Source organism: Diceros bicornis, chromosome 23 (genome assembly GCF_020826845.1).
Source record: "Diceros bicornis minor isolate mBicDic1 chromosome 23, mDicBic1.mat.cur, whole genome shotgun sequence".
Classification (NCBI taxonomy): domain Eukaryota; kingdom Metazoa; phylum Chordata; class Mammalia; order Perissodactyla; family Rhinocerotidae; genus Diceros; species Diceros bicornis.
Genome location: NC_080762.1, coordinates 34285681 through 34303452, shown reverse-complemented (window position 1 = coordinate 34303452; position 17772 = coordinate 34285681). Strand labels below are relative to the sequence as shown.

At 50.0% G+C, this 17772-nt stretch overlaps 1 protein-coding gene across 1 annotated transcript; it reads left to right on the top strand.

Annotated features, from left to right (window-relative positions):
- Nucleotides 1–6252: 6252 nt before the first annotated feature.
- Nucleotides 6253–14678, top strand: PRDM13 (PR/SET domain 13). Its single transcript, XM_058566855.1, has 4 exons — nt 6253–6426; nt 8068–8199; nt 8497–8617; nt 12099–14678. The coding sequence occupies exons 1-4, from the start codon at nt 6283–6285 to the stop codon at nt 13838–13840; spliced, it is 2139 nt and encodes a 712-aa protein (XP_058422838.1). The 5' UTR covers nt 6253–6282; the 3' UTR covers nt 13841–14678.
- The last annotated feature ends 3094 nt before the right edge of the window (nt 14679–17772 follow it).

Genomic DNA, 17772 nt, shown 5'->3' with positions numbered 1-17772 from the left:
TAAAATTAGACTGTAGTGATCATTACACAACCCTATGAATATACTAAAAAAAAATCCAACATTGAGTTGTATACTTTAAATGAGTGAATTGTACGGTATGTGAATTATATCTCAGTAAAGCTGTTTAACAAAGAAAAATTGTGTGTATGTGCATAAAAATTCATCTTTTTTAACCTTACCTAATTTTCATGTTGTAATTATGTGAATCTCTACTGCAAAATGAATGATATATAAAATTCAAACATGCTTTCAGGAGTTAAAATATATCATCATTTGGTCATGGACATGAATAACATGAGCATGAATAACACAAATGATGGCATTGCATTTAAATCAGACAACTACATATTAGTGGTGACATTAGGAGAGTACACAGGATTCTACTGATAAATTTACTAATTGTTATTCAGAGATACTGGTTATGAACATGAGTTTGGTTTCAGTTGTGACATAAGCTGGATATCTTTATTGTTTTCTTCCTATTGCTACCATCATGACCACATAATGAACTTCCATCGTCCACAGGTTATTCTAGGGGCTGTAAAGATATCTGCCAGGACAGCTTCCTCCTGATATGTACCACTTTCCAAAAAGCTGAAAAGTGGATCATAGGTTAAAGGAAAATTCTATGCCTCCTGAACACAGATTTACAAGCTCTTTCTTCATGAGGTGGATCAGGCTGGAGACAGAGGAGGTTTTTAGGTCTGTTGAGGAATTGAAAGAGAGACAAAATGTTTGACTCACGGCTTACCACTGGGGCTTGTCTCTCTGTCACATAGTCACGTCCTCTGCCCAGAATTCCTTTTGTAGTTGGAGAAATCACCTTCCCACCAGAGCTCAGGCAGGGGGTTGGGAGCCTGGATTCAGTGTGGTCATCAGGTATCCCTAGAGTTTGGGAGCATAATTTTAAGTAGAGCTTTATTATAAAACCACTGGCTATTATCTCTTCTCTAGATCTGCACATCACCTTCCTTTTCTTTTCTCTCTCTTTTTCCTTTACTCCCATGCATATTAAAAAATAATTAAATTTCAAAAATAACTTTTTGGAAATACATCTTATGGTACCAAATCCAAAATAACAACAAAAGGGATACAGCGAGAAGTCTCCCTCCTGTCCCCAGAGTTTCCCACCCCTCCAGGGAACCAAAGTTTCTAAGTGAATTTAAACAAATTAAGGAACAAAGAAATCCAGATAATTTTGGAAGTATATGCTCTTCCCCTCATTATTCTTTTGTTCAGTGTTCATCCCTCATTTCTGGCTTCTCTGCTCCTCAGGGGCTAAAAGAGGCTGTCACTGCTCTCTGCTTAGACAACAGTCCCAGCCTCAGCTCCAGGCTGATTTTCAGCTTTTGAAAGGCCTTGTCACCTTCAGCTCAGAAACCTTCAGCTCAGAAACTACAGGGTGGAGATTTAGAAAAGACTATAGATCTACATAACAGTCTGAATGTACACGATTACTTATCATTATGCCTGTTTTTTAAAAACATACTGTGTGTATATTTTACACAAACACATTAGGAAATACTTTCATTGACTTGAGGGTAAAGTTCTCTTTAACATTCAAAAGAAGATACTTTGGTATCTTTTGTCTTTTTTCCCCCTAATTCAAATAGCAAATTTTTCTTATTATTGTCCCAGCAGAGGGTATGTTCTTTGGGGTGGTGATGGAAGGCACAGATAAAGAGAAAGAAAGCCAAGCTCTTTAAGGGAGAGAAAAAAAAGGAAAAAAAAAAGAAACCGTCTGGGAATCTCAAGAACATCTTTATTTCGCCTTTTAACTCTCCGCCTTTCTGATTAAAGAGTTCAGACCCGCTCCCCCTCCCACGTTCAATTATCCTCCAGCATCTTTTCTCAGAAGCTGTCACCACCACTTGCTGAACCGCAGCCCCATCGTGAGCCATTAGCCTGGTTCTGTTCCGTTTCGCTTTTCTTTCCTCAGTTTCTCCCCGCAAGCTTTATAAATCTCCCTTGGAGGAGGAGCGTCCAAGCGGGTGGAAGTCTGAACACAATGCAACCTGAGAATTTCTGTCACTCTCTGCATATGCTCCTAAGTGCTTTAATCCCAATTAGGGGCGGCTGACACACGGTCCTATTCATTCCCATCAGCTCTTGAATACATTTGCCTAGAAATGAACTTCTCAAATAGAGGCGCTCCTAAATGTGCCCAACAGCAAGGAAAATCGAATTGAGTGCGGGCTCATTCGGCAGCGGCCGGCAGAGGAGCGTTGAATGTGGAGGTGCCCCGAGACATTGCAATTCAGCAACACTCTCGCTGACTTTTCTTTACACCATGTCAACCGAAAGAACCAAGAAATAAGTTGGGGAACTCCGGTTAAAAGGCAACTTGAGAGGGACTCTGAATACTTTTATTGAGCCGCTTCCAAAGAATGACTTAAAAAACAACAAAAAAGCACCACAAAACCCACCAGCGGCGCCCGGGCTGCGTCTCGGCCGTGCGTTTGGAGCCTCCCGGCCGCGGCGCACCCACCGGCCTCGCAATTAAGGGGAAAATGGCCCCGTCGCCGGCGTGTCATCTGGTGGCGTTCCCAGAGCCCGCCGCCGCCGCCCTATTCAGACCCGGCCTTAATGTCCCACCCGCGCCTCGGGGGCCGCGCAGCTGGTCCGCGCTGACCCTCCGGCCCGGCCGGCGCGGACACCCTTGGGGGCGCGACCCGCGCCACCACAAGCCCCAATTCCGCCGCCGAGTCTCCAGGTCTCTGTCTCCCCCGCGACCTCGCCTGCAGTCCCTGATCCCGCGCCGCTCCCTCCATGGCGGGGTTGGGGACTCTGCGTGCCTGCCAGGGTGGGTGGGATTGGTGACACCCCCAACACCCAAGGGGCAGCCAACTCGGCCCCCCTGGGGACTGGAAGCCCAAGGGCTTTGCGCCCCACGGACCGGCAGCTCTCGGTGTTCCGAAAGGTGCCGCTAATCTCAGCCCCGAAGTCCAGTGGAGGCTGTTTTCCTCTAGGCGGAGCCCCGCCAGCTCACACGTGCTCGGCGCCGGCAGCATTTCCAGCCCGGTGCGCGGAAGCAACAAGGCGCAGGCGGGGGCCGTCCCCCAACTCAGCCCCGGCTGAAAGCAGCGCCGGGTGGGACTTCGCTCCAGGCAGCCGGCCCCTCCGGCGGGCTGCGGCTCTCGAGCATCCCTGCCTCATTAGGGGCAACCTGTTTCCGCGGCCGGAGTCGTGCCTGCGTGGTTCCACGATGGGCAGCGAGCAGGGCCGCCCCCAAAACCGTCTCGCCCCGCACCTCGGTGCAGAAGGGATTTCGCCTTAACCGGGCCTCTGGACGCCCATTTTAAGTCCATAAAAAAGCCGAGTGGAATGTTTTGATTGAATCTCAACATTGTCTTTGAATAAGGCTGAGACCATGTAATTAATGTGTCTTTTTAATAAGGGACAATACGGCCGTTCAAGCTATTTAATTTCATTTAATTTTCCATCCCATTTGCTGCACAGCCCGCTTTTACTTTTAACACCCAGCCTTTCACGGCCCATCTTGCTCCACTGGGCACATTAGATTGGTTTCACCCTTGCTTTTTAGGGGAGGAAAAATAAAAGAAAATGTGTTCCTTTCCTCCTTTGTGGACAATTTATTTCACTTGGGGAACTTCAACTCTGAGCCACAGGACAGAATAAAACTGGGTGAGCTGGTGTGAATGCCTCTGGCGCAGTCCCTTTCTTCTCGCGGGGCTGGGAACCAGCCACAATTGGCTATATTAATAAATAACTTTCCTCACAGTCAGCCTTTACATGGTCCTATTGATAAAATTGTTCGCGTGTCGTTCACGCTTTTTCACTCATTAAGGATGGCCGGGGAGGAGCCCCGAACCCAGGCCCCGCGCTCGCTCCTTCCCGCTCGCACTGCTGGTAATTTAAACTGGGTGTCATCCCGGAGTCGCCAGGCCAGAGGTTAGAGGGACATGTTCATGGCTTAAATTTATTGCCCTCGACTCTTCGGAGCGGCTTCCTCTCCTCCTCCCCTCCCCCCCGCTTTCGCAATTCAGGGGCCGCCGGATCAAAGGCTCCCTCCTCTCTGTCGCAGGCAACCTTAGCGGCCCACAGAGGGGCAATTGGAGGGTTAAGAGGAAATATCAGTGCCAGCTTCCTCGAAAAGTGGCCCTGGGCATAGCGTGGCTGCATGGTTAGAGAGGCCACAGCGTGCGGCCGCCCTCAACCGCAGAGCGGCTCTCTTCTCCGCCGGAGCAGCCGCGTCTACACAGGCCTTGGAGTTAGCACCGAGGCAGGCTATTCATGTGTCACAGCACCGTCTGATTTGAGATGCTTAGCCATGAGACCCTTGACCTGGCCTAGATTCCCCCACTGCGCAAACCACGCGTTCTGGAGCGCCCAAAACGCATTCACTCTGCAGATCATTGCTATTGACCTTCGCAACAAACTCGAGTGAACCGCGGAGTGGAGGCCAAAGGTCAGTTTGCATCACCATTTCCATTTACGGATTAGAGGACTGAGGATCTGAAGTAATTCACTAAAGGTTCCCCTAGTCTTGAGTGACAGCACAGACTGAATGACCCCACGTCTCCTGACTGTGTCCAGTATGGCGAACGCAGGTTTCCATCCATCGAGGGTTGCCACACGGCGCTTCTTTGAGGGCCTCGTCGGACAAATTGCCAAGTTACAGGCGTCGCCACCTTGCGTCCTGCCGCCAGTGTTAATCAGAGTCACCCCTGCCAGTGGCCTAAGAATTGCGCCTTCCGCCAGCGGAGCAGGGTGGAGAATTCGAGATGGTGGCTCCTGGGAGTCCTCCGCCCATTTGTACAGAGGTTGGGCCTCCGACACCAGGCCGGAGACCCGGAGTCACTCAGGCCTCTTCCGGAACACCGTGTGGGGCTCGCGAGCTGGTCCATAGGATTTAGGGAGCGGCGCCAGGGATGAGCCGCACATGGCAGGTGCGGGCGGAACTGTCACAAATATCTGATGAACTCGATTACTCGGCTATCTTATGAAAATAAATGTGCCCACACAAATCGGAGGCTTCCCTAAAGGAAGACGAGAAGCACTCTGGTTTAACTCCAAAGTACCAGTTCCCCTAGTTCATGAACGGGGTTAAAGGCAGGGGTTGCCAACGCCCACCTAGCCTTCTTTTCCACCACCTTAGACAGAGTGCTTTTTTTTTTTTTTTAATGTCTGGCTTGCTGAGTCCTGGGGACGTTAGCTCCAAGGACTTCTTCTTCGTTTTAAACTTGAAAGCAAATCAGGGCTTGAGTCGGTCGGTTGGCATGCGGAGGAGACATGATTTAAAACGCAGCCGGCAGAACTCCTCTTCAACCCTTGGGTGCAGCCAGGGCATGGGATCGCCCGCAAAACCACGGCTCTGTGGCCGCTTCCAGTTCTCCAGAGAAAGTGCGGGCCCGGGGTGCACCCGGGAGTAGAGATGCATAGCTGACCTCGTCTCCCCAAATTGGTCCGGACACTTCATATTTTGGGGCGAAATTGGACAGAGGGAACGATAAAGCGGTTCTAAATAGAGGACTGGCCTGAACCCAATCCCCTGAAATGGTAATATGGTCGTTATTTAAAAAGTGTAGGTATTTTCTGGTGTTTTCCCATCAAGTACCTGCCTAATTTCTGTATGGCACACGCCAGAAATCAATAGAAGTTAACAAGTCCTCCAAACAGTCCCCATCTCTTTGTTTAATCTCCTTTACAATAAAGCCAAGGGGAGAGAATTAAAAATCTTTGAAGTAGACCAAGGCTCAAAGGAATCAGCCAAGTAGACTTAAAGTAGTCACTTATTTCCCAAAACTGGTTTGTCGGCGAACAATAAAAGGAAGTAAAATTTATGGAGAAATTATACAGTGGATTTGTCACTTAAAATATCGTAACTGTCTCGAGGACAATACCCCATGCTGAGGATTAATGGTCCCGCCGGACCTTTGATTCACTAGCGCCTTTTCTTCGCCCTTGACAAATTGGATTTTTAGCAATGAGAAGGTCGCCTGGACCATTGTGCGCCAGCCATTCAGAGGCCTCGATTATGCAGGGGGCTGAGGGAACCACTCCATGTGACCCTCTCGGGTGGGACTCTGCAGCTGCTTCGCAGCACAACTCTCTCACCAAACTCCGCGCCCTTGCGCTCGAGGTGCCAAAAGGCGCCCGCCCGGATTGAAAAGGCGCAGTGCATGCCCGGACGCGTCACTCCGCGGGCGGAAGACGCACGTCGGGGCGCGGCTCCCTGGCTCGCGCGCGGCGCGGGCTCTGTCACTCGCGCCCTGCAGAGGACCTGCGCGCCCAAGCGCCTGCCTGGCGGCGGCGGCAGCAATGCACGGAACCACCCGCGCTCCGGCCACCAGCGTGAGTGCCGATTGCTGCATCCCGGCCGGCCTGCGCCTCGGGCCCGTGCCCGGAACCTTCAAGCTGGGCAAGTACCTGTCAGACCGCAGGGAACCCGGGCCCAAGAAAAAGGTATTAGCCATTCCGACCTCCGCCCCCTGCCGTTCGCCTCCCTCTGCCCCGGCCCAGGAAAGAGGTCGATAGGGCAAGTGGAGGAAAGCGGTGATTGAATCGGAACCTGCCAGTTCTGCCAGGTGGTTGGGGACTTCAATGACTCCCCGCCAGTCACGTTAACTGAGAGCTGGATGTGGGCCGGGCTGTGGGACAGGACGTGGCGGAGGGGACAGCCTCCGGGTGGGGTGCACGGGCTCTTTACGTGCCGGACCACTCAGACCCCGCAGTTTCCCGGAACTCGGGGGTCTCCTTCGCAGAGGCGGCCCTTCCCTCGCCTCTCTCGGCACACGCGCCTTCTCTCTGTTACACAACGCGCAGGTCGTTGAGGACTTTTTTACCTTCTTCCCTTCAGTATGCTAATCTAGGTTTACATTTACCTTAAAATAATTTAATCTCATTTCCTCTGAAAAACTAATCCTAGGGGAACTCTCAGTTCCTAGAACCTCCCCCTCGGCCCCCCCCTCCGGTTTTCCTTTCCGCAGGTCCTCCCCCTCCGCCCCCCCCACCCCCAGTTTTCCTTTCCGCGGGTGTCTGCTTGCGGGTTGGGGGTAAATGGATTGAGGCTGAACCAGGTTCGGGCTCCGACGCGGGCTCCGAGGGCGAGGAGCGCCCACCCGCGCGGGCACCGGGTCCGGGGGCCTGCAGCCGGGCTCAGGGAGTCCAGGGTCGCAACTGGGAGGCGTCAGGGCCAACCCGCCAGCTCTGACTCCCCAAACAGCGTCGCGACCCGGGCCAGAGAGGGGTTTTAAAGGCCCCCGCCCGGAGGCGTCGCAGCGCGCAAAGGTCGCAAACAGTGACCGGGAAATGCAGGCGAGAATCCGGTGGAGGGCAGAGTCCCGGAGTGACGCGGCCGGGCATGCACTGTGCCTTTTTAATCCAGGCGGGCGCCTTTTGGCACCGCGAGCGCAAGGGCGCGGAGTTTGGTGAGGAGAGGACTTGAGCTTTGGCTTGCCGCTGCCTGGAGCTGTCTCGTAAGCAACGTCTCCGGTGCCCAGCCAGCGGGACCCGCATCTGGCTCCTCACGCAATCATCTTTCCCCGGGGTCTAAAGCCGGGTTTACCCGCACCACGCCTTCCTCTTTAAACGCGCTTTAATTGCTTTTAAATAGCCGGCCAGCTTGCTACCGCTTTGTTCAGACACTTTCGCTGCCGGGCTCGTTGGCACGTCCGCGCCTCGGTGCGGTGCAGCGAGAATGGAGAGGCACGAGAGGGTATGCGGGCACTGGGTTCTCGGACTGACTTCGAGACGTCTCTACCCGGGTATTAGGGCTGCTTTCAGAACTGCAAGAGGCAGAGCTGGGGTGGGCGTCGGGGACGTCTTGGTACAAGATGCTCCCGGCCCCTCAGGGAGGATGTTCTCACCTCCACGTGTTGCCAAGGTGGAGAAGAGCGGGGACTGTTATACTAGCCAGCCTCTCCTCTTCCTCCCTCCCCCAAGCAAGGGTCCTAAAGAATTACTCTCCTCTCAGTAGCCCACAGCCGGCTGGCCAAAGCGAATACAACCACTTTCCTGAGTCGGGTGGGGTGGAGGATAAACTTTCCCTCTGGGCTGTGGGTCTGGCCGTGGCGCGGGGGAGAACGACCACTGCTTGTGTTGCAGGTGCGCATGGTGAGAGGGGAGCTGGTGGACGAGTCGGGGGGCTCCCCTCTGGAGTGGATAGGGTTAATCCGGGCAGCCAGGAACCCCCAGGAACAGACTCTCGAAGCTATTGCAGACTTACCCGGAGGACAGGTACTGTGGGCTCCCCCCACTGCCAAATCTATCTACCTAACTGTCACTGAGGTGGCCGGCAATAATAAGAGCAAAGCGCTTTAGCTAGAGGTCTCATTTAAAGGTCCCAACAACCCTATAAGGCAGATACTATTACTTTCCCCGTTTGAAGAATGAGGGAAATGAGGTTCAGAGAGGTCCAATAGCTTTTCCACGGTCACACAGCGTCAGAGCGGGGATTCGAACCTTTCCTCTCAGTTGTTTTTTGACCAATTACCCAGGAAATGACAGCAAGCTGTCCTGTTCCTTGCGTCCCAGATCTTCTACCGAGCGCTGCGAGACGTCCAGCCAGGGGAGGAGCTGACCGTGTGGTATTCCAACTCCTTGGCTCAGTGGTTCGACATCCCCACAATTGCAACTCCGACGCACGACGAGAAAGGTATTGCCTGCGAGAGGGTCTTGGGGCCAGCGCGGGTGGGCGACAGTCCAGCCCTCCTCCGGTCTTTGGGCGTGTCCCCAGACCTGAAGGGCCTTTCTCTTGTGCTTTGTAAAACTGAATTCACGCTCCCTCTCTGTGCAGGCAGAAAGGCGACGTAACTACTACCTCCTTAAAATCAACAGTAAATGATAACGACAGCGACAATAATAATCCGGCTCACGATGGCAGGGGAAAAAATACTCTTTATGAACTTCATGGGGGTCATCCTTTCCTACTGTATACCCAAAGAGACAATTGTTTACTCAATTAAGAATCAACAAAGAAGTCTTAACATATTAGAGTAATCACATCATGAGCTCCAGAAAGCATACCTCAAACCTGGAATGCTTGTAGAAGGTGGAGGGACATCTCTTTTCCACTGATTGGAAGGAGAGTAATGTATTTCTACAGCATTTTAGAAGCATTACGGTACTTAAAGTTGGTCAGTTGGCAGGTACTGAGGCCCTTCCATTTAAATAGTATTTATTCACTTCCTCCTCCCTACTTAAATTGAATCTGGGATGTATCCCAGTTTCTTCTCAGATTTATTTGATCCCTTCCAAAGCCAAGAGCGGATTTATGCAAATTAAGGTGCAGCAACTAAAAAGAAAAACATTTTCAAACCTTCCCCAGAACACTGAGGAACACTTCCTGTGGAAAAAAGCTGGGAGGTGCTAAGACAGTTACATCTTGAGGCTCCCTTTTCATGCACAAAGCTTCTTTGACTTCCTTTTTTCTTGCTAATTATTTTAGTTTGTCTGTAATTTCTCCTCGAGACAGTTATACTTCAAGTCAACATAATGAATGCTGTGAAATATTTTAACATGGTCTCCTCCTGTATTGCCTGCTGAATCTTGTCCCTTTAGAAATAGGGTTAAAGAAATTAATACCAATGTGGGAATAAAGAAACACTTCATGAATAAGGCAGAATGAGGTTTATTCAGAATGACGAATCACTTCACTTCAAAGTACTGCTGTCTTCTGTAAATTAATTCTATCGATTTTGTGGGTAAATTTGTATGTGCAGTATTCACAACAAATTATCCTACTTTGTTCCTTGCATCACACTATATTAAATTCTCTTGTCAACTTCTTCCCGTAAAAGAGAAACGTGACAAAAACCCCATCGTGGAGAACTCTCAAATCTGCCACTACAGAACAATCCTGAGGACTTCTGGCCTTCAGGGGCCAGGCATTTCCGCACAGAACACACTCTTCCTTTGCTACTCTCAAGTAGTACAAAAGCAACTTGTTTGAGTGGTGGCCCTTGTGTTTTCATTTCAGCCAATCGAGCTCATAAATAATATGGTAACAGATGTCAAAATAGACACCCTTTTCCTTTTGGAGAATGTATGGGTTATTTCGAACCTCGACTGCCCCAGCTTTGAGATGCCTGAAATCTTAACAACCTTAGAGTTACATAAAGGAGAGGAGGCAAAGTCACTTATGAAGTGTGTTTGATACTTTTGGCATAGGTTGAATTTCAGAGTCCGGAGAACATGTCAGTTAGTTAGGATGAAGTGAAAAAGGAACATATTGAAACACAAAGCATACATTTGCTTAAATCTTGAAAAGAGGAAGAAATAAGTAGGGACGGCTGCTATTCTTCCAATAGTGACTAACTCCAGTGGGTTTCAATTCCATAGTAAGATTAAGAATATATTGACCCTTTGTCAATAGGAACAAAGCTTACTTGGCTTTGCATTGAGCTGAGTCATTCTGGGTCAGCCTCTGAAAACGCTCTTTAAAAAGGGGTGATAAGAGGGAGGTTCTGAACTGAGGAGAAGGGAAGTTATTTAAGATATTAAATCAACATACCTACCAAGAGAACCTAGGAGGTCTCTTCTCTCTTTTTTCAAGATTTATTTTACATGGCTGTTCAATACAAGGTAACAGAAGTATTGAAATGATTTTATCTGTCTTCCTAAACAATTAGGATTGGGTCTCATAGGCAAATCCTCTTCCCCTCTTTTTTCCTTCTGCTCTCCCTTGGCTTCAGCTGGAATAAACTGCTCCTTACTTGAACTTCCATCTTAGTTATCTGCGGGAAGTACATGTTTTATGCAAAGCCAGAAGTAAAATACATGAAGGGAGGAAGATCTGGGATTTTTTCCCCATTGTTTCTGTAGTCATGTCTTAGAAGGTTGAGCTGCTTGTGTGCAAGGAGGGAAAATTTAACTTTTCCATTAAATTTAATGAGACCGACATATACTTTGGATACTTCCTTGTGGCTCACCTTCTTTCTCAGACATCCTTTCCTTCAGTATTGTCAACCATGACACTTAAAAAGAAACCCAATTGCAAGATCACTGTTCTCTGTACAGATGTAACTTGACCGTTTTTAGTGAAAATTAACTTCCACCACGTGATCAGAATCTGTTTCATACATGTGTCTCTTGATCATGTTCACAGACCCTAGCACAATTAAAAACAACTAAGGTTAATAATATTAAACCCCCCAAAAGAGTTTACACCAAAAACACACATATATGGTTCCTGGTAGAGAAATGTGCACTTATTAAAAGCTGAGTATCTGTATCTATATCACTTATATATATATTCATGTAATAAAAAAACTATATATCTTTTCCAAGGACTTTACTAAGCTTGGATTTGTGCAGCTATCTAGGAGTTAATTAATTACCAGGTGGAACAACTGACAAGCTAATGCAACATCATCCTTCAGTTTTTAGAATATCAGGACATAAGACTTTTTCTTTCCTCCCATCAAATTAAATGGGATTAAAGAGGGAATAAGGATACAAATAATTTCGAAGAATAGCAAATCATAGTCCCTATGTGGTCCTTCAGTTGGTCACGCTCCAAGACAACCTCAGGCAAAGTGTTTAAGGCTGGGAGGGGTGGGAAGGGTGGGTAGTGGACATAAAAGACATTGTTCTATAAAAAGGAATGATTACATATGGCCCATACATACAGGATATTGTCTCGCCTGGTAATGAGGCGCTCACGACCATTAGATTGGCCTTTGTTCAGTTTATCCAAACTCCTTGACATACGCCACCTATTCTGCAAACGCCAACAGATGGGCCCGGGCACAGCATAGCCTCAACACTTGATTTAAAGCAACAGCTGCTCTCTACTCACGTCTCTTCCCCGGCCAGCCCGCCTGAGCGCTGCCTTCCCAACGAAGATTTGCTCGGATGGCCCCGAGGAAGTCTTCGTTGGAAAGGCCCAGGTCACCCCTCTTGGCCTCTGAGTAGTTCCAGAGGATGGAGATGGTGACAAAGTCGGCCATTTGGGGCTTCTCGGGGCTCTTACTACAGTGAGGCTACCGAACTCACTTATTCGCCGGGACCTTAGAATACTCCTACTTCGCCCCACATCTAGCTGGTCAAAACCTGAGCTTTGCCTTGGGTGCGCTTTCTTTCTCTCTCGCTCGTTCGCCTCTCACGGGGTCGCTTTTCCACTCTTTCTCGCCCAGGAGAGGAGCGCTACATCTGCTGGTACTGCTGGAGGACGTTTAGATACCCCAACAGCCTTAAGGCCCACCTACGTTTCCACTGCGTGCTCAGCAGCGGCGGGGGCCGGGCCTACCTGCACCACGAGCACGCGGCTCGCCCAGGCGCTGCCCCGGCCGCGGATGGCCTTCGCCTCTCTCCGAAACCCCCGGCGCCTGACTTCTCCGTGGCCGCCTCGGCGGGCACTCTGCGGCCCCACCCGCAGGCCCAGCAGCCCCTCCAGGCCTGCGCAGCGCGAGAGAGCATCAAGCGCGAGGCTTCCTCCGCGCCCTTGGCCACCTCGCCGCCCCCGGCCAAGTGGGGGCCGTCCAAGAAGGGAAAGGAGCAGCCGGACCGCGCCCTGGACATGAGCGGGGCCGCCCGGGGACCCGGCCACTTCCTCGGCATCGTGGGCGGCTCCCCAGCGGGGGGCGGCGGCCTGGCCTTCTATCCCGGCGTGCGCTCGGCTTTCAAGCCCGCCGGCTTGGCTAGGGCGGCCGCGGCCGTCCACGGCGACCCCTACCGGGAGGAGGGCAGCGGCAAACCCGGGGCCGGCCTGGCCTTAGGCAGGCTGCTGGGCGGGGGCCGGGCGGGCGGACGCCCTGGAAGTGGAGAGAACCCGGCGGCGGGCGGCGCGGGCCACCACCATCACCACCACGCGCACCACCATCATCCCAAATGCCTGCTCGCGGGGGACCCGCCGCCGCCGCCGCCGCCGCCTGGCCTGCCCTGCTCCGGGGCGCTGCGCGGCTTTCCTTTGCTCCCTGGCCCCCCGGAAGAGGCGTCCGCCTTCAAGCATGTGGAGCGCGCCCCGCCCGCTGCCGCCGCGCTGCCGGGAGCGCGTTACGCGCATCTGTCCCCGGCGGCCGGGCTGCCCCTCGAGCGCTGCGCGCTGCCCGCCCTCGACGCGGGCGGGCTCAAAGCCTACCCGGGTGGGGAGTGCAGCCACCTGCCTGCCGTCATGCCGGCCTTTACCGTCTACAACGGGGAGCTTCTCTACGGCTCACCGGCCGCCGCCGCTTATTACCCGCTCAAATTGCACTTCGGCGGGCTGCTCAAGTATCCGGAGTCCATCTCCTACTTCAGCGGGCCCGCGGCGGCGGCGGCGGCCGCAGCTTTAAGTCCCGCGGAGCTGGGCTCCCTGGCTGGCATCGACCGAGAGATCGCCATGCACACGCAGCAGCTGTCCGAGATGGCAGCCGGGAAAGGGCGCGGCCGCCTGGACGCGGGGACGCTGCCACCGGCCGTCGTGGCGGCGGGTGGTCCTGGGGGTGGCGGCAGCGGGAGCGGCGGCGCGGGCAAGCCCAAGACGGGCCACCTGTGCCTCTACTGCGGCAAGCTGTACTCGCGCAAGTACGGGCTCAAGATCCACATGCGGACGCACACGGGCTACAAGCCGCTCAAGTGCAAAGTGTGCCTGCGGCCCTTCGGCGACCCCAGCAATCTCAACAAGCACATCCGGCTGCACGCCGAGGGCAACACGCCCTACCGCTGCGAGTTCTGCGGCAAGGTGCTGGTGCGCCGCCGGGACCTGGAGCGCCACGTCAAGTCCCGCCACCCCGGCCAGAACCTGCTCGCCAAGGCGGGCGACGGCCCGGGCGCGGAGCCTGACTACCCCCCGGAGCCTGGAGAGCCCAAGAGCGACAACGACAGCGACGTGGACGTGTGCTTCACGGACGACCAGAGCGACCCTGAGGCCGGGGGCGGCGGCGGGCGCGACTCGTAACGAGTCCTTCCGGGAAGGGGTGTATGTGGGGGGCGTGGACAGAGAGAAGAAGTGGGGGTTCTGTTCTGGGAGAAGAGGATCACCCGGTGGTGAGAGGAAGGACCTGGTTAACGAAACCGTTTTTATTTTGGTCGGGCACCAGATTTGGAACAGTGAGAGGACCCAGGTCCGATGCTGAAACTCAGAGCAAAGGTTTAGAGATATCTTAAAGAAATCTGGCCTCCTGAGCAGCCCGAGGGCGGCGGGTCCTGGCGCGCTCCAGGTCTCTGGACTCCGCGGACAGGCTCCCCCCAACCGCCCAGGCGGTCTGCTCTCGAGGTTTAGGATCACATTAATGTGAAGTCACAGAGCCCTCGAGGGCGCCGATTTTAACTGCCACGTATTTTAAAATCGTTCTTTTCTGTGGAGGAAATTGTGCCTTTTGAAACGATGTTTTGTGTGTGTATTTTACTTTAGCATTTCACTGCATAGACAAAACAGTAGTCGCAATTCGCTAGATGTGACATCCATACACTTGTTTCCATTTCATCTGTTCTGGTGTCAAAGACTAGGACGCCTTGCCTCATTGACTATATAGTGGTAGCAGGTGTACAAATTGGTCAAGTTGCAATTATTTATAAGATAATAATGACAAATGTAAAATATCTAAAGCATGAATCTAAGAGCACGCAGTATATAATTTTAAAGAAAATGTCCTATTTGGTAGAATACAAATGTGATGTATGTCGTTTTATAATGAATGATGTACAGTGGATTCACTATTTTGGTCTTGGTTCCAGTCTGTGCAATCTTTAATAAAAATAAATATACAAACGAGAGTTTGTTCACTTCGCGATTTCAGCAGATCCTTTAAAGAAATAGTTTAATTTGAAAGCGATTTTCAAGGAGACTCCATAATAAAATAAGCCATAGGACACTTGAATACTTTGATTATTCATAAAATAAATGTTAAGCAATGTTGTAATAGGGAAATATACCACTTTCAATATGTGCATTTCACAGGCTCCCGGAGAGCAGGCAAAACAATTGTTTTCTGAAACCATTGTTAATTATGATAAATGTTTTCTTGTTTATGGAAAGAAGCTAATGACCTTCAGGAAAAAACACACACATGTTCCTCATCAAAAAGAATCAGAGGACTGTAGAATCATTATTTCTTTTTATATACCATTTCGACAGAACTTGCCTTGGGAAGCAAAAAAAGGAAACTTGCTCAGTGCCTTTTATGATTCATACACTTTAATATTCCTTCAACAAATACTAAAAGAGAATCTATTTTATTGGAGGTGCTGATCTATTTGCTCTACGTAGGTTTCTTTTTCTCCGCCTACTCCTTCCAACATTCTGGTACTGTGATATGGGTCTCATTTTACAGAAGAGAAAAAGTACTCTTCAAGGTCACTGAGAAACCCATAATTAGAATGGCAAAGTTAGAAGCGGTGACTTTATTTACGGGTCTGAAAAATTAATGCTAGCTAATGGAAGGACATAAAAAATATAATTTTGTGGGCTAAAACTGGAAAGCATCCTTTCACCTACCTCTTCTTCCTTCCTTCCTTCTTTGCCCCCTGCCCTCCTCCTCCGCCCCCCCCCCACTCTCCAGGGAGAATTTCACTGAGTTATGTAGAAGTGGAGCATTAGTCATCCCCTTAGCTAAGGGCAGGTAACCTGAGAGCCCAGGTCTGCAGTGTTCCTCTCGGAGGTTGGTGGGGAGGTTCTAGTAGGTCACCAAAGGGTCTGGATATGACCCTGATAAATTATCTCTGTTAAAAATGCCCTTTATTTTCTGAATCCTGAGTACTGCAGCAGTCTCCACCCTGCTGTCCCCAGTTGGGAACAGCGCCTCAGTCACCAGGTGGCTGGCAAAGACTTTTTCTGACCCATCACAGCAGGAGACATGGGTGGTGGGGGAGGGCATCTGACTTCTATGTGTCGGAAAAGTTTCTTCTATGAGAAAACTTACGCTAAGAATTATAGGTTTTTTAGTGTCAGCTGACCAGAAAATATTTTGCTTCATAAAAGGAAGCCCAATGAGAAACAAAAAATATGTGCGGGTTAACATGTACATATGGTTGACGATGATACTACCATCTGCCTCCTCTGTGCTAGATCCTTATGCTATTTGCAATTCTTTCTTCTCTGAAGAGGATGACAGCGGGCTTGCCTCACCAGGTTCAGTGATGGCCCTGCCACACAGAACTGGAAGGGAACCCAAGCATCTGCCTGTTCAGCCTGGGATCCAGGGGCCCAGGGCTTCTCACCGCCTGCTTAGTAGCTGGTCTTGCCCTTTGAAGCAATTATTGCTTGAAGCCAAATCCATCCTTATAGAGAAATATTGGAAAACTTTTCTGAAATCAGATCATGTAAGTCCTCAGGGAAAGTGAGAAAGGCTGCCCAGATTTGAAACATAGGAAAAGTTTCATCAGTCATACAAGTCATGTTTCCTTCTGCCATTTCCTAGCTCAGTACTAAGTCCTATAACTCTTGTTGTCTTGTATGAAAATAACCTATAAAGAAATAAATTAAAAATAGTTTGGTGAAAGGAAATACACTTAGAATTGATAAAGATTTAATGAAACCAACAAAAACCCTAGCCTTCTGTTTCTCCCTTAGTAAATTGATATCTACTATATTATTAGAATAAATTTCAATATAAAAAATGAAAATTGAACATAGGTTTAAAAGGATCTTAATCACAGGTCATTTGTAATTCTCATTTATAATTGTCTCAGATAACCTGTATATTGGCCATGGATGTGCACACTATCATACATAATTAATGCAGTTATTTATTTCAATGGGGAAGTCAAATCACTGATATACAATCAGTAACAATAATATTACTTATTTTAAATGGCTCAGTTGAACTAGTGTTTCTCAGATTACTTCTTTGAGTCTTGCATCTCTTTTTCTCCACTCCCGTCCCCCCACCCTCAATCCTTCTCATCCTGGTGACCCCAGCTAACTTTGAGGGTTATGCTAAAGCCATTGGAAGTTTCCGAGATTTTAACTGAATATTTTGTACCAAAAGATTAAAAAAAAAAAAAAAGAAAAGATAGGAAGATTCACGAATTTAGAAGTGAAAGACTCTAGATTGTTTGGGTCTAGTTAATTTGGACATTAAAACATTTTGCTGATCTAAATAAATCAGGCAGACGTGGGTTCTAAGCTTGCTTCTACTGCTTACTAGTGTGGCATCTTGGGCCAGTCTTTCTATTGCCTCAATTTCTGCATCTGTAAAACAGGTCGAAATAAGCAATAGGGTAGTCGTGAAGATTGAATGAATTGATGCAGGTAAACTGCTTAGAATCAAGCCTGACATAGCAATCTCCCAACAATATTAAAATAACTCCAGCAACTCTTTGGGGTTTCATTTCCAAGACATCAAAGAACGAGATAAGGGTTGATGCCGTTTTCTAAGCATTAACATCTTTTTGGAGGGCACTCGTTCTCTTCTTGGTTCACTTCCAGCCCTAGACAGACTCGCACCAACTTCAGTAAAGAAAGGCCTTTCACACTTTTGCTAAGGAGAAACTTCCTCAGACCCTTTATTAAGCTATCTTTCCATTTAAGCTCAGACACTGGTTCACATGGTTCATAGCGGTTAAGTGAGCGGCGAGAAGAATGTTCTTCGTCTGTTTTCACTAATTTTTGAAATTCCCTGCTGTACGGTGAGTGATGAGTTTGAGCAGAGGAATGCAGCGGAGTTGAATGCGTACATCTCCCCTCCTGAGCCGAGCAGACAGCGGAGCATACAGCAAGAGCTGCAATTCCGCAAGGCTCTATCCGCGGAAAGTTTATCTACTGTCTAGACTCTGAAGGAAGGAGGCGAGCGGCGGCGGGGCTCCAGGTTATAACGCCGGTTCAGCGGGGCTGGAGGAGCGGTGGTGGTACTGATGGCGGGGCTCCAGAGTTGAGAGGGCGGTGATTGG

What these genes read in the sequence shown, in the direction of transcription:
- PRDM13 (XM_058566855.1), top strand. Translation starts at nt 6,283, where the DNA reads ATGCACGGAACCACCCGCGCTCCGGCCACCAGCGTGAGTGCCGATTGC. An exon ending in AACCCGGGCCCAAGAAAAAG is followed by an intron (nt 6,427 to 8,067) that starts GTATTAGCCATT and finishes CTTGTGTTGCAG; the next exon opens with GTGCGCATGGTGAGAGGGGA. An exon ending in TCCGACGCACGACGAGAAAG is followed by an intron (nt 8,618 to 12,098) that starts GTATTGCCTGCG and finishes TTTCTCGCCCAG; the next exon opens with GAGAGGAGCGCTACATCTGC.